The sequence below is a fragment of the Chaetodon trifascialis genome, chromosome 11 (assembly GCF_039877785.1).
Source record: "Chaetodon trifascialis isolate fChaTrf1 chromosome 11, fChaTrf1.hap1, whole genome shotgun sequence".
Lineage (NCBI taxonomy): Eukaryota > Metazoa > Chordata > Actinopteri > Chaetodontiformes > Chaetodontidae > Chaetodon > Chaetodon trifascialis.
The window spans coordinates 39,727-56,616 of NC_092066.1; the positions used below are offsets into that span (position 1 = coordinate 39,727).

At 43.2% G+C, this 16,890-nt stretch overlaps 1 protein-coding gene across 12 annotated transcripts in view; it reads right to left on the reverse strand.

Moving 5' to 3' along the window:
• The window catches only part of amph (amphiphysin), a 40,558-nt gene extending 32,364 nt beyond the window's left edge, over positions 1 to 8,194 (reverse strand). For 11 of the 12 annotated variants that reach the window (XM_070975192.1, XM_070975184.1, XM_070975194.1 and 8 more), the window contains exon 1: positions 7,993 to 8,176. In XM_070975192.1, coding sequence (XP_070831293.1) covers positions 7,993 to 8,061 — 69 coding nt within the window. In that variant the 5' untranslated portion in view covers positions 8,062 to 8,176. Of the gene's footprint in view, positions 1 to 7,992 lie in introns of all 12 variants that reach the window. The other variant, XM_070975191.1, reaches the window with a different exon arrangement.
• Positions 8,195 to 16,890: the final 8,696 nt, after the last annotated feature.

The window sequence follows — 16,890 nt, forward strand, 5'->3', positions numbered from 1 at the left end:
CCAGATGCAGGAGCTTGGTCCGCATTGCCGGCAGTAAGTCGGACCTGTTCCCGGTGCATGTTGGACTCCGGCAGGGCTGCCCTTTGTCACCGGTTCTGTTCATCATTTTCATGGACAGAATTTCTAGGCGCAGCCAGGGGCCGGAGGGGGTTTGGGTCGGGAGCCAGCAGATTTCGTCTCTGCTTTTCACAGATGATGTCTTGTTGGCTCCCTCGGGCCAGGACCTTCAGCATGCACTGGGGCAGTTCGCAGCCGAGTGTGAAGCAGCTGGGATGAGAATTAGCACCTCCAAGTCCGAGGCCATGGTTTAAGTATCTTGGGATCCTGTTTACAAGTGAGGGAAGAATGGAGCATGAGACTGACGGGCGGATCAGTGCAGCGGCCACAGTAATGCGTTCACATTGTGGATGGTGGGCACACAAAGTGCAGGACTGTGAAACAAGAATCCAGAGTTCATGTCCAAACTACTGCTTGTGGTTAGGTAGGTAACAAAAGCACTTTGGTAAAGGTTAGAGAAGGATCACGATTTCAGTTAAATGTTAAGTCACTGCTGACTTGGGACATTAAAAGAGCAACAATGCTAACCCTACCCTCCCTAACATTAACAGCCTTACTATAGCTATAAAAAAGTAGAATAATACTGTAGTCACTACAAGTGGATAGCGCACTGCAAGATTGCCTAGTTTGGTGGAAAACAAATGAAATGCGTTGTCAGTAGGGCTGGGCCGATAGAATGATAGCGATATGTCTCGCAATAGACACATCATCAATATCAATATAAAATGCGTTCGATAAAGCATTCGATAAATTTTTTTTCTTCGTCGGAAGAAACTTGAAGTTGCGAAGCGAGGTTGGTTGCATGAACAAAGGCACTCGCTCTCACGTAACTGAGCAACGTAGGGAGTAATCACTAATCAGTGAGAGAGACACGCCAACATGCCAATCATGTAACAGTATCAGGTTCGGTTGCGCCATCTCGTTGTCACGTGTTTGATGCTCCGCTAGGAGTGAGATGAGAAACAGAAAGTGAGCGCTGCAGCGAGCGAAGAAATCGTCGATAGAACAGGGAAAGTCAGCTCGCCGGTATGGAGTTTTTTGGATTTTATAAGTCGGAGTGTAGTCAGACCAATGTGGTCTGTAACTTATGCAAGACTTTCGTCCCCACCAAGACCGGTAATACCACAAACTTATTTAACCACCATAGCCGCGCTCACTCTTTGGAGCGCAGCCATATTCGCCAACGTCCAACAACATCTGCAACCGCAGCACCACCACACAAGCAGCAGACCACCATGCAGAGGTATCTGCTTCAGTGCCTGATGACAAATCATCTAAAAGGCACGAAGACGTAACGGAGGCAGCGGCATCTCATAAAGCTAAAGACACGCTTCACTGAGCACTGAGGAGAAGCCAGCTTACAAACAGCTCTTATAATAAAAATATAACTGAACAGTTCATGTATGTTCAGAGTAAGAAGAGTGACTGAAGTTGTTCATATGTCTAGGCTGGTTTTATAGTTCAGTCAGTGTTACTGTGCTGTCATCATGTTTGTTTGTTTGTTTGTTTGCATGTTACAGATGTCAAGTCTACCTCAGTTTCTGCTATGTTTCCAAAACACTGCACATATCTGAAAACATTTTATTCACCAGAAGGTGAATCAGCTTATGAACTTTCTGCACTAAACCTGCAGAAAAAAAAAGTTCTCAGGTTTCTCTCTGTTTACATTTTTACACTTTTTTTACATTTATTATTTGAGTGTTTTCCATGGTTGTGTTGACATTTCCTTTCTGCCTTGATAGCTGAGGGGATTATAATCAGAGGAAGGTTAAATTTAAAATAAAAATATTCAAATTGAATGTATTTTTCTCCTGATCCTTATTTTAAATAGGTCATAAAAAATATCAATCATTATCGATATCGACCAATATAAAACACTTAAATCGCAATAGAGTTTTCAGCCATATCGCCCAGCCCTAGTTGTCAGTAAAATGTTTACTGGTATGTACAGTATCAATATTTTTGCAACTTGCCAGGTACCTTAATTAACAAAATGTCCTAAAATGCAATTTGGTGATGAGCTTTAATCATAATCCCTAATTTCCCTCGACATATATTTGCTTTTGCTAATTAATTGAATATTAACCTAATTTCTAGGAGACGGGGCTATCACCATTGTTGTTGTTCAGCACTTATAAGTGTAGGATGCGACAGTTGGTCTCTGTGGTATTTGTTCCACCCCTCCTCCACTGTGACTGGACACCTGGGTGAAAGGTGACAGGGAAAACTCTATTTTGGTCAACAAACCAACACATGTGACTTTTCATTTGAAAAAATGTTTACAGTGGAGCATTTAAAGATCAGGTCTTCTCTCTCGTAGCCAGATCTTGAGATAGTCATTCATGCTTGTATTACATCTCATTTAGATCACTCAAATTCAGTGTTTTCAGGGTTAAACCAAATATATATATATATACAAGTCTGTTTTTTTTTTTTTTTGGAAACAGTCTGTTTTTTCAGAAATAAGTCCAAGCTGAGTGTTAATGTAACACAGGGTTATGGCAGTGTCAATGTGACAAGATGGGGCAGAGGTGAAGTGTGAAGACTGTCGGGGGGGTTCCGGGCCTTGTTAATAAGGCTGACAGCAGACGGGAAAAAACTGTTCTTGTGGCATGAGGTTTTGGTCCTGATGGACCGCAGCCTCCTGCCAGAGGGGAGTGTCTCATAGAGTTTATGTCCAGGGTGGGAGGGATCAGCCACAGTCTATCCTGCATGCCTCCAGGTCCTGGAGAGAAGGGAGACTGCAGTCGATCACCTTCTCTGCAGACCTAATGACACGCTGCAGTCTGCCCTTGTCCTTGGCAGTGGCAGCAGCATACCAGATGGTGATGGAGGAGGTGAGGATGGACTCAATGATGGCTGTGTAGAAGTGCACCATGATTCTCTTTGGCAGATTGAATTTCTTCAGCTGCTGTGGGAAATACATCCTCTGCTGTGCTTTCTTGATAAGGGAGCTGATGTTCGACTCCCAATTGAGGTCCTTGGGGATGATAGTTCCCAGGAAGCAGAAGGACTCCACAGTGTCAATAGTGGAGTCACAGTGGATGATGAGGGCAGGTGAGGCTGAGTTCTTCCTGTAGTCCACAACCATCTCCACTGTCTTTAGAGTGTTGAGCTCTAGGTTGTTCTGGTTACACCAGGTAACCAGATGGTCAACCTCCCACCTGTAGGCGGACTCGTCGCCATCAGAGATAAGTCCGATGAGGGTGGTGTCGTCCGCAAACTTCAGGAGCTTGACAGACTGGTGACTGGAGGTGCAGCTGTTCGTGTACAGGGAGAAGAGCAGAGGAGAAAGAACGTAGCCCTGAGGGGATCCGGTGCTGATGGTCTTTGCTTCAAAGAAGTGTTTCCCCAGCTTCACGCACTGTTTCCTGTCAGACAGGAAGTCTGTAATCCACCTGCAGGTGGAGTCAGGCACGCTCAGCTGCAAGAGCTTCTCCTGAAGCAGAGTTGGGATTATGGTATTAAAAGCAAAGCTGAAATCCACAGACAGGATCCTAGCGTAGGTTCCTGTGGAGTCCAGGTGCTGGAGGATGAAGTGGAGGGCCAAGTTGACGTCTACAGACCTGTTGGCTCTGTAGGCAAACTGCAGGGGGTCCAGGAGAGGGTTGGTGATGACCACAGGTCAGGGCGACTGGTCTGAAGTCGTTAAGTCCTGTGGTCCTTGGCTTCTTGGGAACTGGGATGATGGTTGAGGACTTGAAGCAGGCTGGCATGTGACATGTCTCCAATGAGGTGTTAAAAATGCCTGTGAACACTGGAGACAGCTGATCAGCACTGAGCTTCAAGGCAGATGGGGAGACAGAATCCGGTCCAGCTGCTTTCCAGGGGTTCTGTCTCCTGAAGAGTTTGCTGACGTCCCCCTGAAAAGAGTCGTCACTGAGGTGGGGGGGGGGGGGGGGGGGGGCTTTAAGGTGGCCATTGGTGGAGGTGACTGGAGCTGGAGCTGTTGGGAGATGTCGTGGAGGATGGTTGCTGGACTGTCCCATTGTCTTTCAAAACGGCAGTAGAACTCGTTCAGGTCGTTGGCTAGGCATCGATCGTTGATGGAGTGGGGGGGGGGCTTTAGGCTTGTAGTTGGTGATCTGCCTGAGCCCTTTCCAGACAGACGCAGAGTCATTAGCTGAGAAGTGGTGTTGGAGCTTCTCAGAGTGCAGTCGTTAAGCCTCTTTCACCGCCTTGCTAAACTTGTACTTCGCCTCTTTGAATCTGTCTTTGTCCACACTCCTGAAGGCCTCTTCCTTTGCCAACCTTAGCTGTCTGAGTTTGGCTGTGAACCAGGGTTTGTCCTTGTTGTAACTCACCCTGGTGTGTGATGGAACACAGCAGTCCTCACAGAAGCTGATGTAGGACGTCACAGCCTCCGTGTACTCATCCAGACTGTTGGTAGCAGTCCTGAACACGTCCCAGTCAGTAGAGTCCAAACACACCTGAAGATCCTCCACAGCCTCACTGGTCCACTTCCTTGATGTCCTCACTACAGGTTTGCAGAGCTTTAGTTCCAGCCTGTGCGCAGGAATCAGGTGGACCATGACGTGGTCAGAGTGGCCCATTGCAGCGCGGGGGACGGCGTGATAAGCATCCCTGACAGTGGTGTAACAGTGATCCAGAATATTCTCCTCTCTGGTCGGGCAATTAATAAACTGTCTGTATTTAGGGAGTTCGTGAGTGAGGTTACCTTTGTTAAAGCCGCCAAGGACAATAACTAAGGAGTCCGGGTTGGTCCGCTCCACATGCATTATCTGGTCTGCGAACATGCGCTATGCATCCTGCACGTTGGCCTGCGGCGGGATGTAAACGCCGACCAGAACGAATGAAGCGAACTCACAGAGTGAATAAAAAGCCTTACAGTTAATGATAAAACATTCCAGGTGAGAAGAACAGTGCTGGTGGATCACTATCACGTCATTACACCAACCACACTCAAAACTGCAGATGAAGAAAAGTCCCTGTTTCTACCCAACAGTAGTTGCAGTTCCTCCAGTTTGTTGGACAGTGAACACACGTTATAGAGAAATATACCCGGTAACGCTGTGCGTATTCCGCGCTGGCGGAGGCGCACCAGCCCGTTTTCCTCTCCTCTGGTGTTTCACTGTGTGAGCAAAGGTGAGCACACCTTTGACCAGAATGTCCAAAATTTCCACTGTTGGCAGCAGAAAATTAGGAAATAAATCTTCCCCTGATGTTCATGAGCTCATCTCTGGTGAAAGACACTGGGTACCGTCACAAAAAACAGATTTAACACACAAAACAAAACAACACGTACCAACACACCGAGACAGCCGTCCGTGGCGGCATCTTGGTCTTGGTCTTAAGACCTGAAACCTGGAAAAGAACGGCCTGAGGATCTGAGGTTGCAGGATACTGACATCTTTTAAATCATTCCTCAAAAACCTATTATTAATGCTACCACGACTGTTTTTTCCTGACACGTCTCATCTGTTTATTTATCATTATTGTTGTTGTCTTTGTTGTTGGGGATGTTAATCCTTTTCATTTGCTTTTATTGTAAGCATCTGATTTTACTTGCCTCAGTCCTAAAATATTTTATGTTTTATCCTGTCTCACCACTTTTATTATTATTAGAAATATTAAGCATTGTCGACATACACGTCACTGAGTTTAAGATAAAAACTAGTGCTGTCAAAAATATCGCATTATTAACGCATTAACACAAATCAATTTTAACAACGTCATTTTTTTATCCCGAGATTAACGCTCTTTGTAACCTAGTGAACTTGTAGTTTTTTATAAGCTGTGGCCACTGCTAGTAATGTAACAAAAACTGCAGGATCTGGTTGTAAACCGGAAACAAAACAATAGACACGCCCCACGCACATGTTTGGTCACTAGCTGTAAAAACAGTTGGCTAGCAGTTTGTGTGGATGTCAAGCGCAAAACGCCGAAATGGATGCAAACAAGATTCTGAATGGAAAGTTTAGTTTTCAAAAAGCTGCCAGATGGGTCAACTGACAAGACCGAAGTTTTCTGTGTGTGTTGTCGGTGTGAACTGAGTTATCACTGCAGCACATCCAGTCTGAAATACCACTTCAGGGCCAAACACACAGCAAATGCGAATTCTCCGCCTCATCCTTGTCAAAACCAGGCGACAATGGATGGTTTTCGACAGAGGCATATGGATGCTATTAAGTTTAAAGGAAACTTAAGAAAGGAAAGTTTAAGCCAACTGCACTATAGGCTGAGTCCTAGTTTACAATGATGTGACCTTTGTAACTTTATGTTGTATCACCCTGTTTTGATCCCTTAGAAAGGGCTGCTGAAGGTGCTTTTTCGTAACCAAGTTTTTTTTTTTTTTTTGTCATCTGTTTATTGACGGTGTTAAATTGTGTGAGATTTGATTCATTCAAATGTGAACGACTGCTCAAAGTGAGAATGTTAGTGTGAAATATAACACTACATGTTGTTGTTTTCAATAAAAAAACATTTGCACAAAGCAAGCCCGTCCACTTTTCCATGTTGATGAGAGTATTAAAATGATAATTAGTGGGACATTTAGAATAGATAAAAATGTGTGATTAATTTGCGATTAAACCCGAGTTAACTATGACATTCATGAGATTAATCACGATTAAATATTTGAATCGATTGACAGCACTAATAAAAAAAAAAAACACCATCTGAAAACACCAATAACAATAACAATTTAGTTGTTTTCTGTATTAAAAGGTCTGAAAGCAGCTGTTGTGCTGTGGACAGGAAGTAAACAGCAACTAAAATGTTGATAATGGTTGTTTGAATGAACATAATGCCAGTTTTACATTTGACTGTGTTTTGAAGAGACAGGAGGTTTGTTTGAGTTCCTTCACATCAGAAACAAGCAGAGAGACAGAAATACAAACTAAACCTAAGCAGTGATGTAGCTCAGCTCACAGTGACTGCTATGTGTTTAATATTTAATAGACTCACAGTCTGGGTTGCATTTCAGGATTCACAGTGTGACAGATGTTGGCTGGTTCAGCTGAAGCAAAACTCTTCTGTCCTGTATGGACTCATCAAATGTCACCTTCCTGTGATGTCGTTGCTTGGCTGTCTGTCCATACAGATAGCTGTTCAGCCATAATTCAAGTGTGTCTGTGTAATGTAACTCTATCAGGTGATCTGCTCAAAGACAGACACCAACACTAACTCAGATTAACAAAGAAGCTGAATATGAAAAATGCCTGAGTGAGATAATGCCTCTAAGATTCATTGAGACGTGTAGTGAAATTTCCAAAACACCAATACTATGTGACCGAGGACTTTGCCTGGTTACTGCTGAGATGCAAACCTGAAGACCCAGGGAATATTTCAGCACCATGGACAGTCCTCACTGTCCAATCAGAATAAGAGAATATTTCTAAATTTAACCCTGAAAATCCTGTTCAGGTCACAGAATACGGTGTACCATCAGCAGTGCAGCAGCCCTCTCCTATAAATAACCTAACGTGCAGGTAGCTGATCTGGCGTCAGAGATGACGCCATCACGTCACAGAGAGGGCATCCCCGCCTCCCCTTCTGCCGACCTTGGAGCAGGAAACACCTCCTGGCAGTCACTTGTTTTAAACATGAAATACACACGTCACATATTTCACCGCAAATGTGACGTCATTATGAGCGTTAGAGTCAATGCTAATCCGCCGTCGGTCTGCTTCAGCCAATCAAGACGCTCTCCCTCAGTTTCTGATGATTTTTTGAGCAGATTTTGGAAACATGACGTCAGTCTGTCTGCGCGGATCAACAGCTGATAATCAAAAGAATAAAATAACGTAAAACCCGGAAAAGACGCGAATAATATCAGACGCTCTACAGGCCTGCAGCCTCCAACCAGCTGCACATTCATATACCCCAGTCCTCCACCATCTGTCCTTCACCGCCACCTCTTTCCTCATCCTCATCCTCATCCTCCATCACATCATCATAACCGTAAGCTCTTACCTTTTCCTGCGCGCGGTTCAGTCGTTTCTGCACGTTTTTAGCGAAGATTCCAGTTTTGATTTCCGCCATGATGTCTGTATGAGAGAGAGAGAGAGAGAGAGAGAGAGAGAGAGAGAGAGAGAGAGAGAGAGACGGATTAACAGCGAGAGAGAGAGACGTCCTGACAGAAGGGGGAGGTGTGTGTGAGTGTGTGTGTGTGTGTGTGTGTGTGTGTGTGTGTGTGTGTGTGTGTGTGTGTGTGTGTGTGTGTGTGTGTGTTGGAGGGGAGGGGCGGGGTTTAGCGACAACACTCCGTCCGCTGATTGGATTGTTTCAGTCAACCTCCTGTTTGCTATCATAATGATAGAAGGGTAGGTAGGATAGGTGTAGCAGCATTTTCCATCAGTGTGAGCAAACAGTCAGTTTACATGTAAAAATGTTGAGGTCAAGTAAAGTCAACATGTCTCTCAGCAGGTCATCTGAAGGTGTTTGTGTACAGGTGGAGCAGATTATGTATGTGCTATTTTTGGGTTCACTTTCTGACTGCCCTGTCCAGTAAACAACAGGAAGTGATGTAAAACATGCTAAATTCTTACGTCATCAGAGCAGGTGTCAGACCTAGTGCTGTGTTAGTAAATGCTGGTTTTAAAGACGGTTTCAAAGACAGCCACACTTCACTATTTGTTTTTAATCAAATCAAATCAAATCAACTTTATTTCTATGGCACTTTTCATACAATGCAGTAACACAGAGTGCCTCACAAAGGGTAAAAACAAAAACAAAACAATACAAAACACTTTGATAACCCGAAACCTCCAACCCCCCCACCCCCCCAAATATACACATAGATACACAATTACATACACACTCACGCACATACATAGACATACGGACCGACATACATACCCACACACACAAACATACACACACCCACATACCACATACATACTTAATTAACTAGGAAATGTTCCTTCATATGAAAATGAAAAATAAAAAAAGACTTAAGAGATAAAAACTCGACTTTAACACCAGTGACTTATGACTTTACTTGAATTTTAGCCCTTTGTTCCGGTATGACCTGAGATCCATATTAAAAAAATATAGTGCCAGATCAAATCCTGGATCACACTGCACAAGTAGGATGGAAAAGTGTCAGCAGCTCACATTATTTACACATTAAAACACTCAGGTCAGTGCATTCAGAGTCAGAAGAAAGGTGGAAAACATCACTGAATACCCATCACGCCTCTGGACACAACCTGTTCCAACTTCTCCGCTCTGGTTGGTGCTACAAAGCTGTGCACAAAAAATATCCACAATAAACAGTCTCTTCCCACAGGCCAGTTAATAGTTCAATTATTCATACAGTCTCAATTGCCCTCTATTACCAAAACATCCACTTACATAAAAATTGCAAATTATATATTCACAGTTCCACCCCCTGCATGAGACAGTGGGGGCTTTAAACAGCCCCTTCAGCAACAGGCTGATGCATCCACAGTGTGTGATAGAACACTACTGCAGGTCCTCCATTCCAACAGCTGTCAGACGGTTTAACACCAGCATCATCTAACATTTTAACTGTCAACATCATTTAATACAGCACTGTGTTATACTAATTTATTTATTTACTATTTCTTTACTACCATACACACATCCATTACATGTTGTGCAATATTACACAATTTTTACTGTTTTATAGTTTTTTCTGCTTTGCAATACTGCAAACACTGTATTTATTATGCATATTTGACTCATGTTCAACAGTATTCTTATAATCTTCCATTTGGAATTTCCCCTCGCGGGACAAATTAAGGAATATTGAATTGAATTGGTCCTGCAATCGGCTGGCGACCGGTTCAGGGTGTACCCCGCCTCTCGCCCATTGTAGCTGGGATAGGCTCCAGCCCCCCGCAACCCCGAAAGGGATAGGCGGTATAGATAATGGATGGATGGATGGATGGATGAATTGAATTGAATATTGAATCTTGTCCACTTAGGTCCAGAAATATTTGGACAGTGAGACGATTTTCATAATTTTGGCCCTGTATGCTACCACAATGGATTTGAAATGAAATAACTGAGATGAAATTGAAGTGCAGACTTAAGCTTTAATTTGAGGATATTTCCATCAAAATTGGAGGAAGGGTTTAGGAATTGCAAACATTTTCATACGTAGTACTAGGGCTGGCCGATATGGCTGAAAACTGTGTTATATGTCGGTCGATAATGATAATTATTGGTATTTTTTATTACCTATTAAAAATAAGGACCAGGAGAAAAATACATTCAGTTTAAACATTTTTATTTTAAATTGAATCTTCCTCTGATTATAATCCCTCAGCTATCAAGGCAGAAAGGAAAGGAAATGTCAACACAACCATGGAAAACACTCAAATAATAAATGCAAATAAAAGTGTAAAAATGTAAACAGAGAAACCTGAGAACTTTTTTTCTGCAGGTTTAGTGCAGAAAGTTCACGAGCTGATTCACCTTCTGCTGAATAAAATGTTTTCAGATATGTGCAGTGTTTTGGAAACACAGCACGTAAACTTGTAAGAGCTGTTTGTAAGCTGGCTTCTCCTCAGTGCTCAGTGAAGCGTGTCTTTAGCTGTATGAGATGCCGCTGCCTCCGTTACGTCTTCGTGCCTTTTAGATGATTTGTCATCAGGCACTGAAGCAGATACCTCTGCATGGCGGTCAGCTGCTTGTCGGTGGGCTGCGGTTGGCGGACATTGGCGAATACGGCTGCGCTCCAAAGAGTGAGCGCGGCTAAGCTGGTTCAATAAGTTTGTGGTGTTACTGGTCTTGGTGGGGACGACAGTCTTGCATAAGTTACAGACCACATTGGTCTGACGACGGTCCGACTTATAAAATCCAAAAAACTCCATACTGAGCTGACTTTCCCTGTTTTATCGACGATTTCTTCGCTTGCTGCAGCGCTCACTTTCTGTTTCTCATCTCACTCCTCGCGGAGCATCAAACACAAGACAATGAAATGGCGCAACCGAACTTGATAATGTTACGTGATTGGCGTGCTAGTGTGTCACGCCCACTGATCAGCGATTTCTCCCTACATTGCTCAGTTACCTGAGAACAAGTGCCTTTGTTCATGCAACCAACCTTGCTTAGCAACTGTTTCTTCCAACGAAGAAAAAAAATTATCGAATGTTTTATCGTACGCATTTTTTATTGATCTTGATTACGTGTCTATCGCGACACATATCGTTATCGTTTTATTGCCCAGCCCTACATAGTCCCCTCATTTCAAGAGACCTAAAGTAATTGGACAGTTGAGTCAAAAGCTGTTTCATGAGCAGGTGTGGGCTATTCCCTCGTTATTTCTTCATCAATTAAGCAGATAAAAGGCCTGGAGTTGATATCAGGTGTTGCATTTTCATTTGGAAGCTGTTGCTGTGAATCAACAACACGCAATTGGAGCTCTCAATGCAAGTGAAGGCCATCTTCAGGCCTTTCCATGGTAAAGAAGAACCTCTTCACAACATACAGTGAAGTGAAGAAGACTCTCCAGGATGTTGGCATAGGCAACACTCCCCATCACTTCAAAAACTCCCAGGATTTTGCCAACAAAGTGGCAAACTTAAAACTGGACTCAGATGAAACTATGGTATCTTATGATCACCTCTCTCTTCACATGCATCCCCACCCTGGAAGCAGCAAAGAAGGTAAGAAAATGACTGCTACGGGGCAGCACCCTCTCCAACAGGACCAACCTCACACCTGAGCACATTAGACTTTAAAGCTAAAGTCTGCACTTCAATTTCATCTTGATTGTTCCATTTCAAATCCATTGTGGTAGCATACAGGGCCAAAATTATGAAAATTGTGTCACTCTTCAAATATTTCTAGACCTAACTGTACATAATGAACATATACATAGTTCATTATTAGTGATACTAAGCACTGAACCACTATTGTTCTTCTGCGTGTTTCTTCTTCTTCTTCTTCTTCTTCTTCCGTACAAATTTTGATTCGCTACTAGTCCTACAGTTTTGAGAGCACCCAGGCGAATGATATATCAAAACGTGCGGCTCGATCGGACTCGGTGTGCTATTATTTTTCTCTACAGAATACGAACACGAAAAAATCCCATAAGAAATGAATGGGACGAGCCGAAAAATGCGACAAAATCTCCTCCTTTTTCAAAGGACTACTGCTCCGGCATACTTTGACCTAGAGACGCCGTTCCAACTTTAAAACGTAGACACAAGTCTCATGTATGGGTGTGTTAAGTCTCGTTTTGATAGGTCGTATAGTTTTCGAGCAGTCGCAGTTCAATGACCGTGAGCGTTTTGGGAGAAATTCTGAGTTTATAATGGGTGTGTATTGCACGGAATGTTCGCGCTAGAGTGGAGGGGATTAACTGCCAGAGTGGAGAGAAGCTGTGAAAATTGTGTGAAACTTTTGTCTTTCCACGCTCCTCCAAAGCATAAATTTCGCTCTACGTGCGCGAAACTTTCCAAGGTTGTAGTGCCGCTTGCGCTGATTCTCACGATGTGCCTGGCTAAGCGATAGGACTTACGGTTTTTGAGTTGTGAGCCTCTGAGCGACGAGAGCGCCTCTGACCTCGCCCATAAGGTCCAATACAAATGAAAAACAGGAGAGACAGAAACCAGCTGTTTTTTGACTCGCTGTAAAATCCGCATTTTTCAGCCCAGCGAAAAAAGAAAGTGATCAGAGTGTACAGCAAAGCCTTGTGGCTCTCACGGTGAAGAAATTTCGGCAATAGGAGTTTCGGTGTCGGCGTGAGAAGCGTTTGTTCGGAGGGTGCGCGGAGGCCAAATTCAGACGTTTCTCAGAGTCTCACAGACCCGCAGGTGGCCTGATCTCGAGTTGCCATGGCAACCTATGAGCCTGAGTGCCTCTCCCACACACACACACACACACGGAGCTTTAGCTGTGCAGCTCAGTCAAATGATCAGTTCTCCATTAAGCTCTGTAGTGACATGCTAACCAGCCACAGCCAAGCTACCTACTGGTGAGTTATATGTGTTAGTCATGTAATGAGTGATGTTGGCCTGTTAGCATTAGCCACAATGCTAACATGCTAATGCTAACATGAGGTCCTATGAACTTCTTGGTGCGTGGAGGTTTGACTAGTGATGTCGGGTTGTTGTGCTAACATGCTAATGTTAGCATGCTAATGCTAATATGCTAACATACGTTAAAATGAATGTTCATTGCGTTCTAATGATGGTTCAGAGGTTCTTAATGTGTTATGTGACATGCTAATGTTAGCATGCTAATGCTAACATGCTAACATACATTAAAATGATTGGTAAAGGCATTCTAAGGGCGTTTGAGACCTTTTCAATGTGTTTTGGACTTGCTAATGTCAGCTTAGCATTGTCACTGATAGGCACGCGCACAGGCCAGCGTTTGCACACTGTATCACTCTCCAAATTTCCCGCCGAGGGGAATTTGTCTAGTTTTTATTTATTATTCTGTTTCCCTTTTCATTGCCTTTTTGATCTTTTTATGCCTCTCTTTTTATACTTTTGTTGACTGTAACAATTTGATTTACTTAGCGTGGGATGAACAAAGTTTTACCTTATCTTAAACCTGGCTTCACCAGCAGGTTTGAACATAGGCCACTGCGTGAGGCATGTAGCAGCATGTTTTAAAAATATCGCAATAAATATTTTTAGCAAGGTATTATTGTACTGTGAGTTTTTGGTTTCGTTACATCCCACACACACACACACATATATATAAAACAATAGTGATATGTCTCGCGATAGACACGTCATCAATATCAATAAAAAATGCATTCGATAAAACATTCGATAATTTTTTTTTCTTCGTCGGAAGAAACCTGAAGTTGCTAAGCAAGGTTGGTTGCATGAACAAAGGCACTCGCTCTCAGGTAACCTAGCAACGTAGGGAGTAATCGCTAATCAGTGAGAGAGACACACTAACACACCAATCATGTAATATTAGCAAGTTTGGTTGCGCCTTCTCATTGTCTCGTGTTTGATGCTTGTATGTTTAGAGTAAGAAGAGCGACTGAAGTTGTTCTTATGTCTAGGCTGGTTTTATAGTTCAGTCAGTGTTACTGTGCTGTCTTTGTTTGTTTGTTTGTTTGTTTGTATGTTACAGATGTCAAGTCTACCTCAGTTTCTGCTATGTTTCCAAAACACTGCACATATCTGAAAACATTTTATTCAGCCGAAGGTGAATCAGCTCGTGAACTTTCTGCACTAAACCTGCAGAAAAAAAGTTCTCAGGTTTCTCTGTTTACATTTTTACACTTTTTTTTTTTTACATTTATTATTTGAGTGTTTTCCATGGTTGTGTTGACATTTCCTTTCCACCTTGATAGCTGAGGGATTATAATCAGAGGAAGATTCAATTTAAAATAAAAATGTTTAAATTGAATGTATTTTTCTCCTGGTCCTTATTTTAAATAGGTCATAAAAAATATCAATAATTATCGATATCGACCGATATAAAACACTTATATCACAATAGAGTTTTCAGCCATATCGCCCAGCCCTAGCTAGGGATACCAGTTCGGAAGCATAATGACCATCAGCCACTTCCTTTACATGGATGACATCAAGCTGTATGCCAGTAATGAGTGAGACATCAATTCCACACATCTCTAGGATCTACAGCAATGATATTGGGATGACATTCGGAATAGATAAATGTGGGTGGATGGTATCAAAGAGAAGGAAGATGATCAGAACGGAGGGGGTTGAACTAACAGAAGGCAGCATTGCAGATGCTCAGGACAGCTACAAATTCCCTGGGATACCACATGCCAATGGGAACCATGAGGAGGCTGTAAGGAAGTCAGCCACAGCCAAGCAACAGCAACATCAAGAAGGAACATGAGAAGTTCAAAAAATACCAAGGGCTGAAAGAGGAGCTAGAGAAGATGTGGTGAGTAAAGGCAACGGTGTTACCAGTTGAAATCGGAGCACTGGGGGCAGTGACCCAGAAACTGTGAGAGTGGCTTCACCAGATTCCAAGAACAACATCTGAGGTGTCTGTGCACAAGAGTACAGTCCTAGGAACAGCTAAGATACTGAGATACTGAGGTAGGGGACCCTAGCTTGAGGAGAAAGACACACACCAGCTCCCTTGGGGAGTGAGAGGGTTTTTAACACTTTTTTTTATGTTCTTGTTGTCCTTGTTCAGCAGTTTGCATTTTTCTTAGAAATTTCTTGTATGTGTTCACATTGGGTCAAAACAGGTGATTTGGATTCTGATTTATACAGGTGACTCAGTTATTAGTTTATCAAACACACTACAACACTCCACTTCAACACAATACATATATTGTGTAAATTGTGGTCTGGTTTCAAAACTTTCTTCTAACCCATTCCGAGTTAAAAGGGTGCCGTTTGCTGTTTCAAAAGCATCCACCAGAGAGCAGCAAAGGTCCAAACTGTAACTGGAGCTCAACACTACAATGCAGATATGAGAAGACTGACTACAGACCAGACACACTACATTGATGACAAGGCTGCAGGTCAGATATCACAACAGTGCAATACAGACATGAAAAGACTGCAGTACAGACATGGCAACATTGCCACACAGACTTTGTTTAAAAAGGTTGTTTTCACTGATACTATGAGGTCAAAGATAAAAAGGTGTTCAAAATCTCTTTAAAAGTGGTTATTATGGACAAAACAAAGGCCTGAGAAGGAATTTATTAAATTCATGCATTCATTTATCTCATATTTCCAACTAAAATAACTGAAGAGCCTCCTGAAATGTAACCGCATCAAGTGAAACATTTTGTCATAACGGGAACCAATTTTTTTTCATGTTACTGGGACAGACAGGAGACAAAAGGTGAGTGAGAGGACACAGCTTAGGTGAGGAGGACACTGTAACACCTGACTCCCACCAGAAGAGGGCGTGCTGATGTCACAGTGTGTGTGTGAGTGTGTGTGTGTGTGAGAGAGAGAGAGAGAGAGAGAGAGAGAGAGAGAGAGAGAGAGAGAGAGAGAGAGAGAGAGAGAGAGAGACAGTCTGTTCTGAGCATGTTCCATCTGCTGTGTGCAGGACTCTGATTATAACAACAAAGTCTCTTTTTTCAGTCTAAAAATTAACTTCACACCAACAGAGTTTCTCCTCCACGTGAGGTGATGATGACGCTGTGCTGAGTCATCAGGTTGTGTGTGTGTGTGTGTGTGTGTGTGTGTGTGTGTGTGTGTGTGTGTGTGTGTGTGTGTGTGTGTGTGTGTGTGTGTGTGTGTGTGTGTGTGTGTGTGTGTGGTATGAATGAATCAGGGACACTCTCTCTTCCTCCTCTTCCCTCCTTCCTCCTCTTCTTCTGTCGTGACGTTCATTCAGGAGGAAACACCACAAACAGTCCTGAGATATTCTGAGACTACTCACTGTGTGTGTGTGTGTGTGTGTGTGTGTGTGTGTGTGTGTGTGTGTGTGTGTGTGTGTGTGTGTGTGTTTTACTCACAGGGAAATACCTCTGTGGATGGAGGGAGGGATTAAACAGGCAGAGAGGTATAATTACAGTAACAGAGGAGAGGAAGAGTAGAGTGACCCTGCACTCAGTGTGCTTTCAGCTCAGACCACCAAACCATCAGGACCACGAAGGACCATAACCATTAGGACCAGACCTGCAACACAGACCAGACTGAGGACCAGAACAACACCTGCTCTGTCTTCCTGCGTGAACTCTGCTGATACTCTGTGGGAATTTTTTACTTCACCATTGGCTGTTGAAGTCTGTTCTTGTTCTATTTCCTCACTCACCTCAAACACCAGAAAGACTCTACTAACGCTACAGCCACTGTGTTGTTCACCAGCTGCTCCCTGGTTCTGCATCAAGAACTGCTGCATTACTGACTGTACTGATATTGTGAGTCTCTGCAGAATCTACTGTCAGTGTTGAAGAATAAGGGTCAGCCATAACCCATC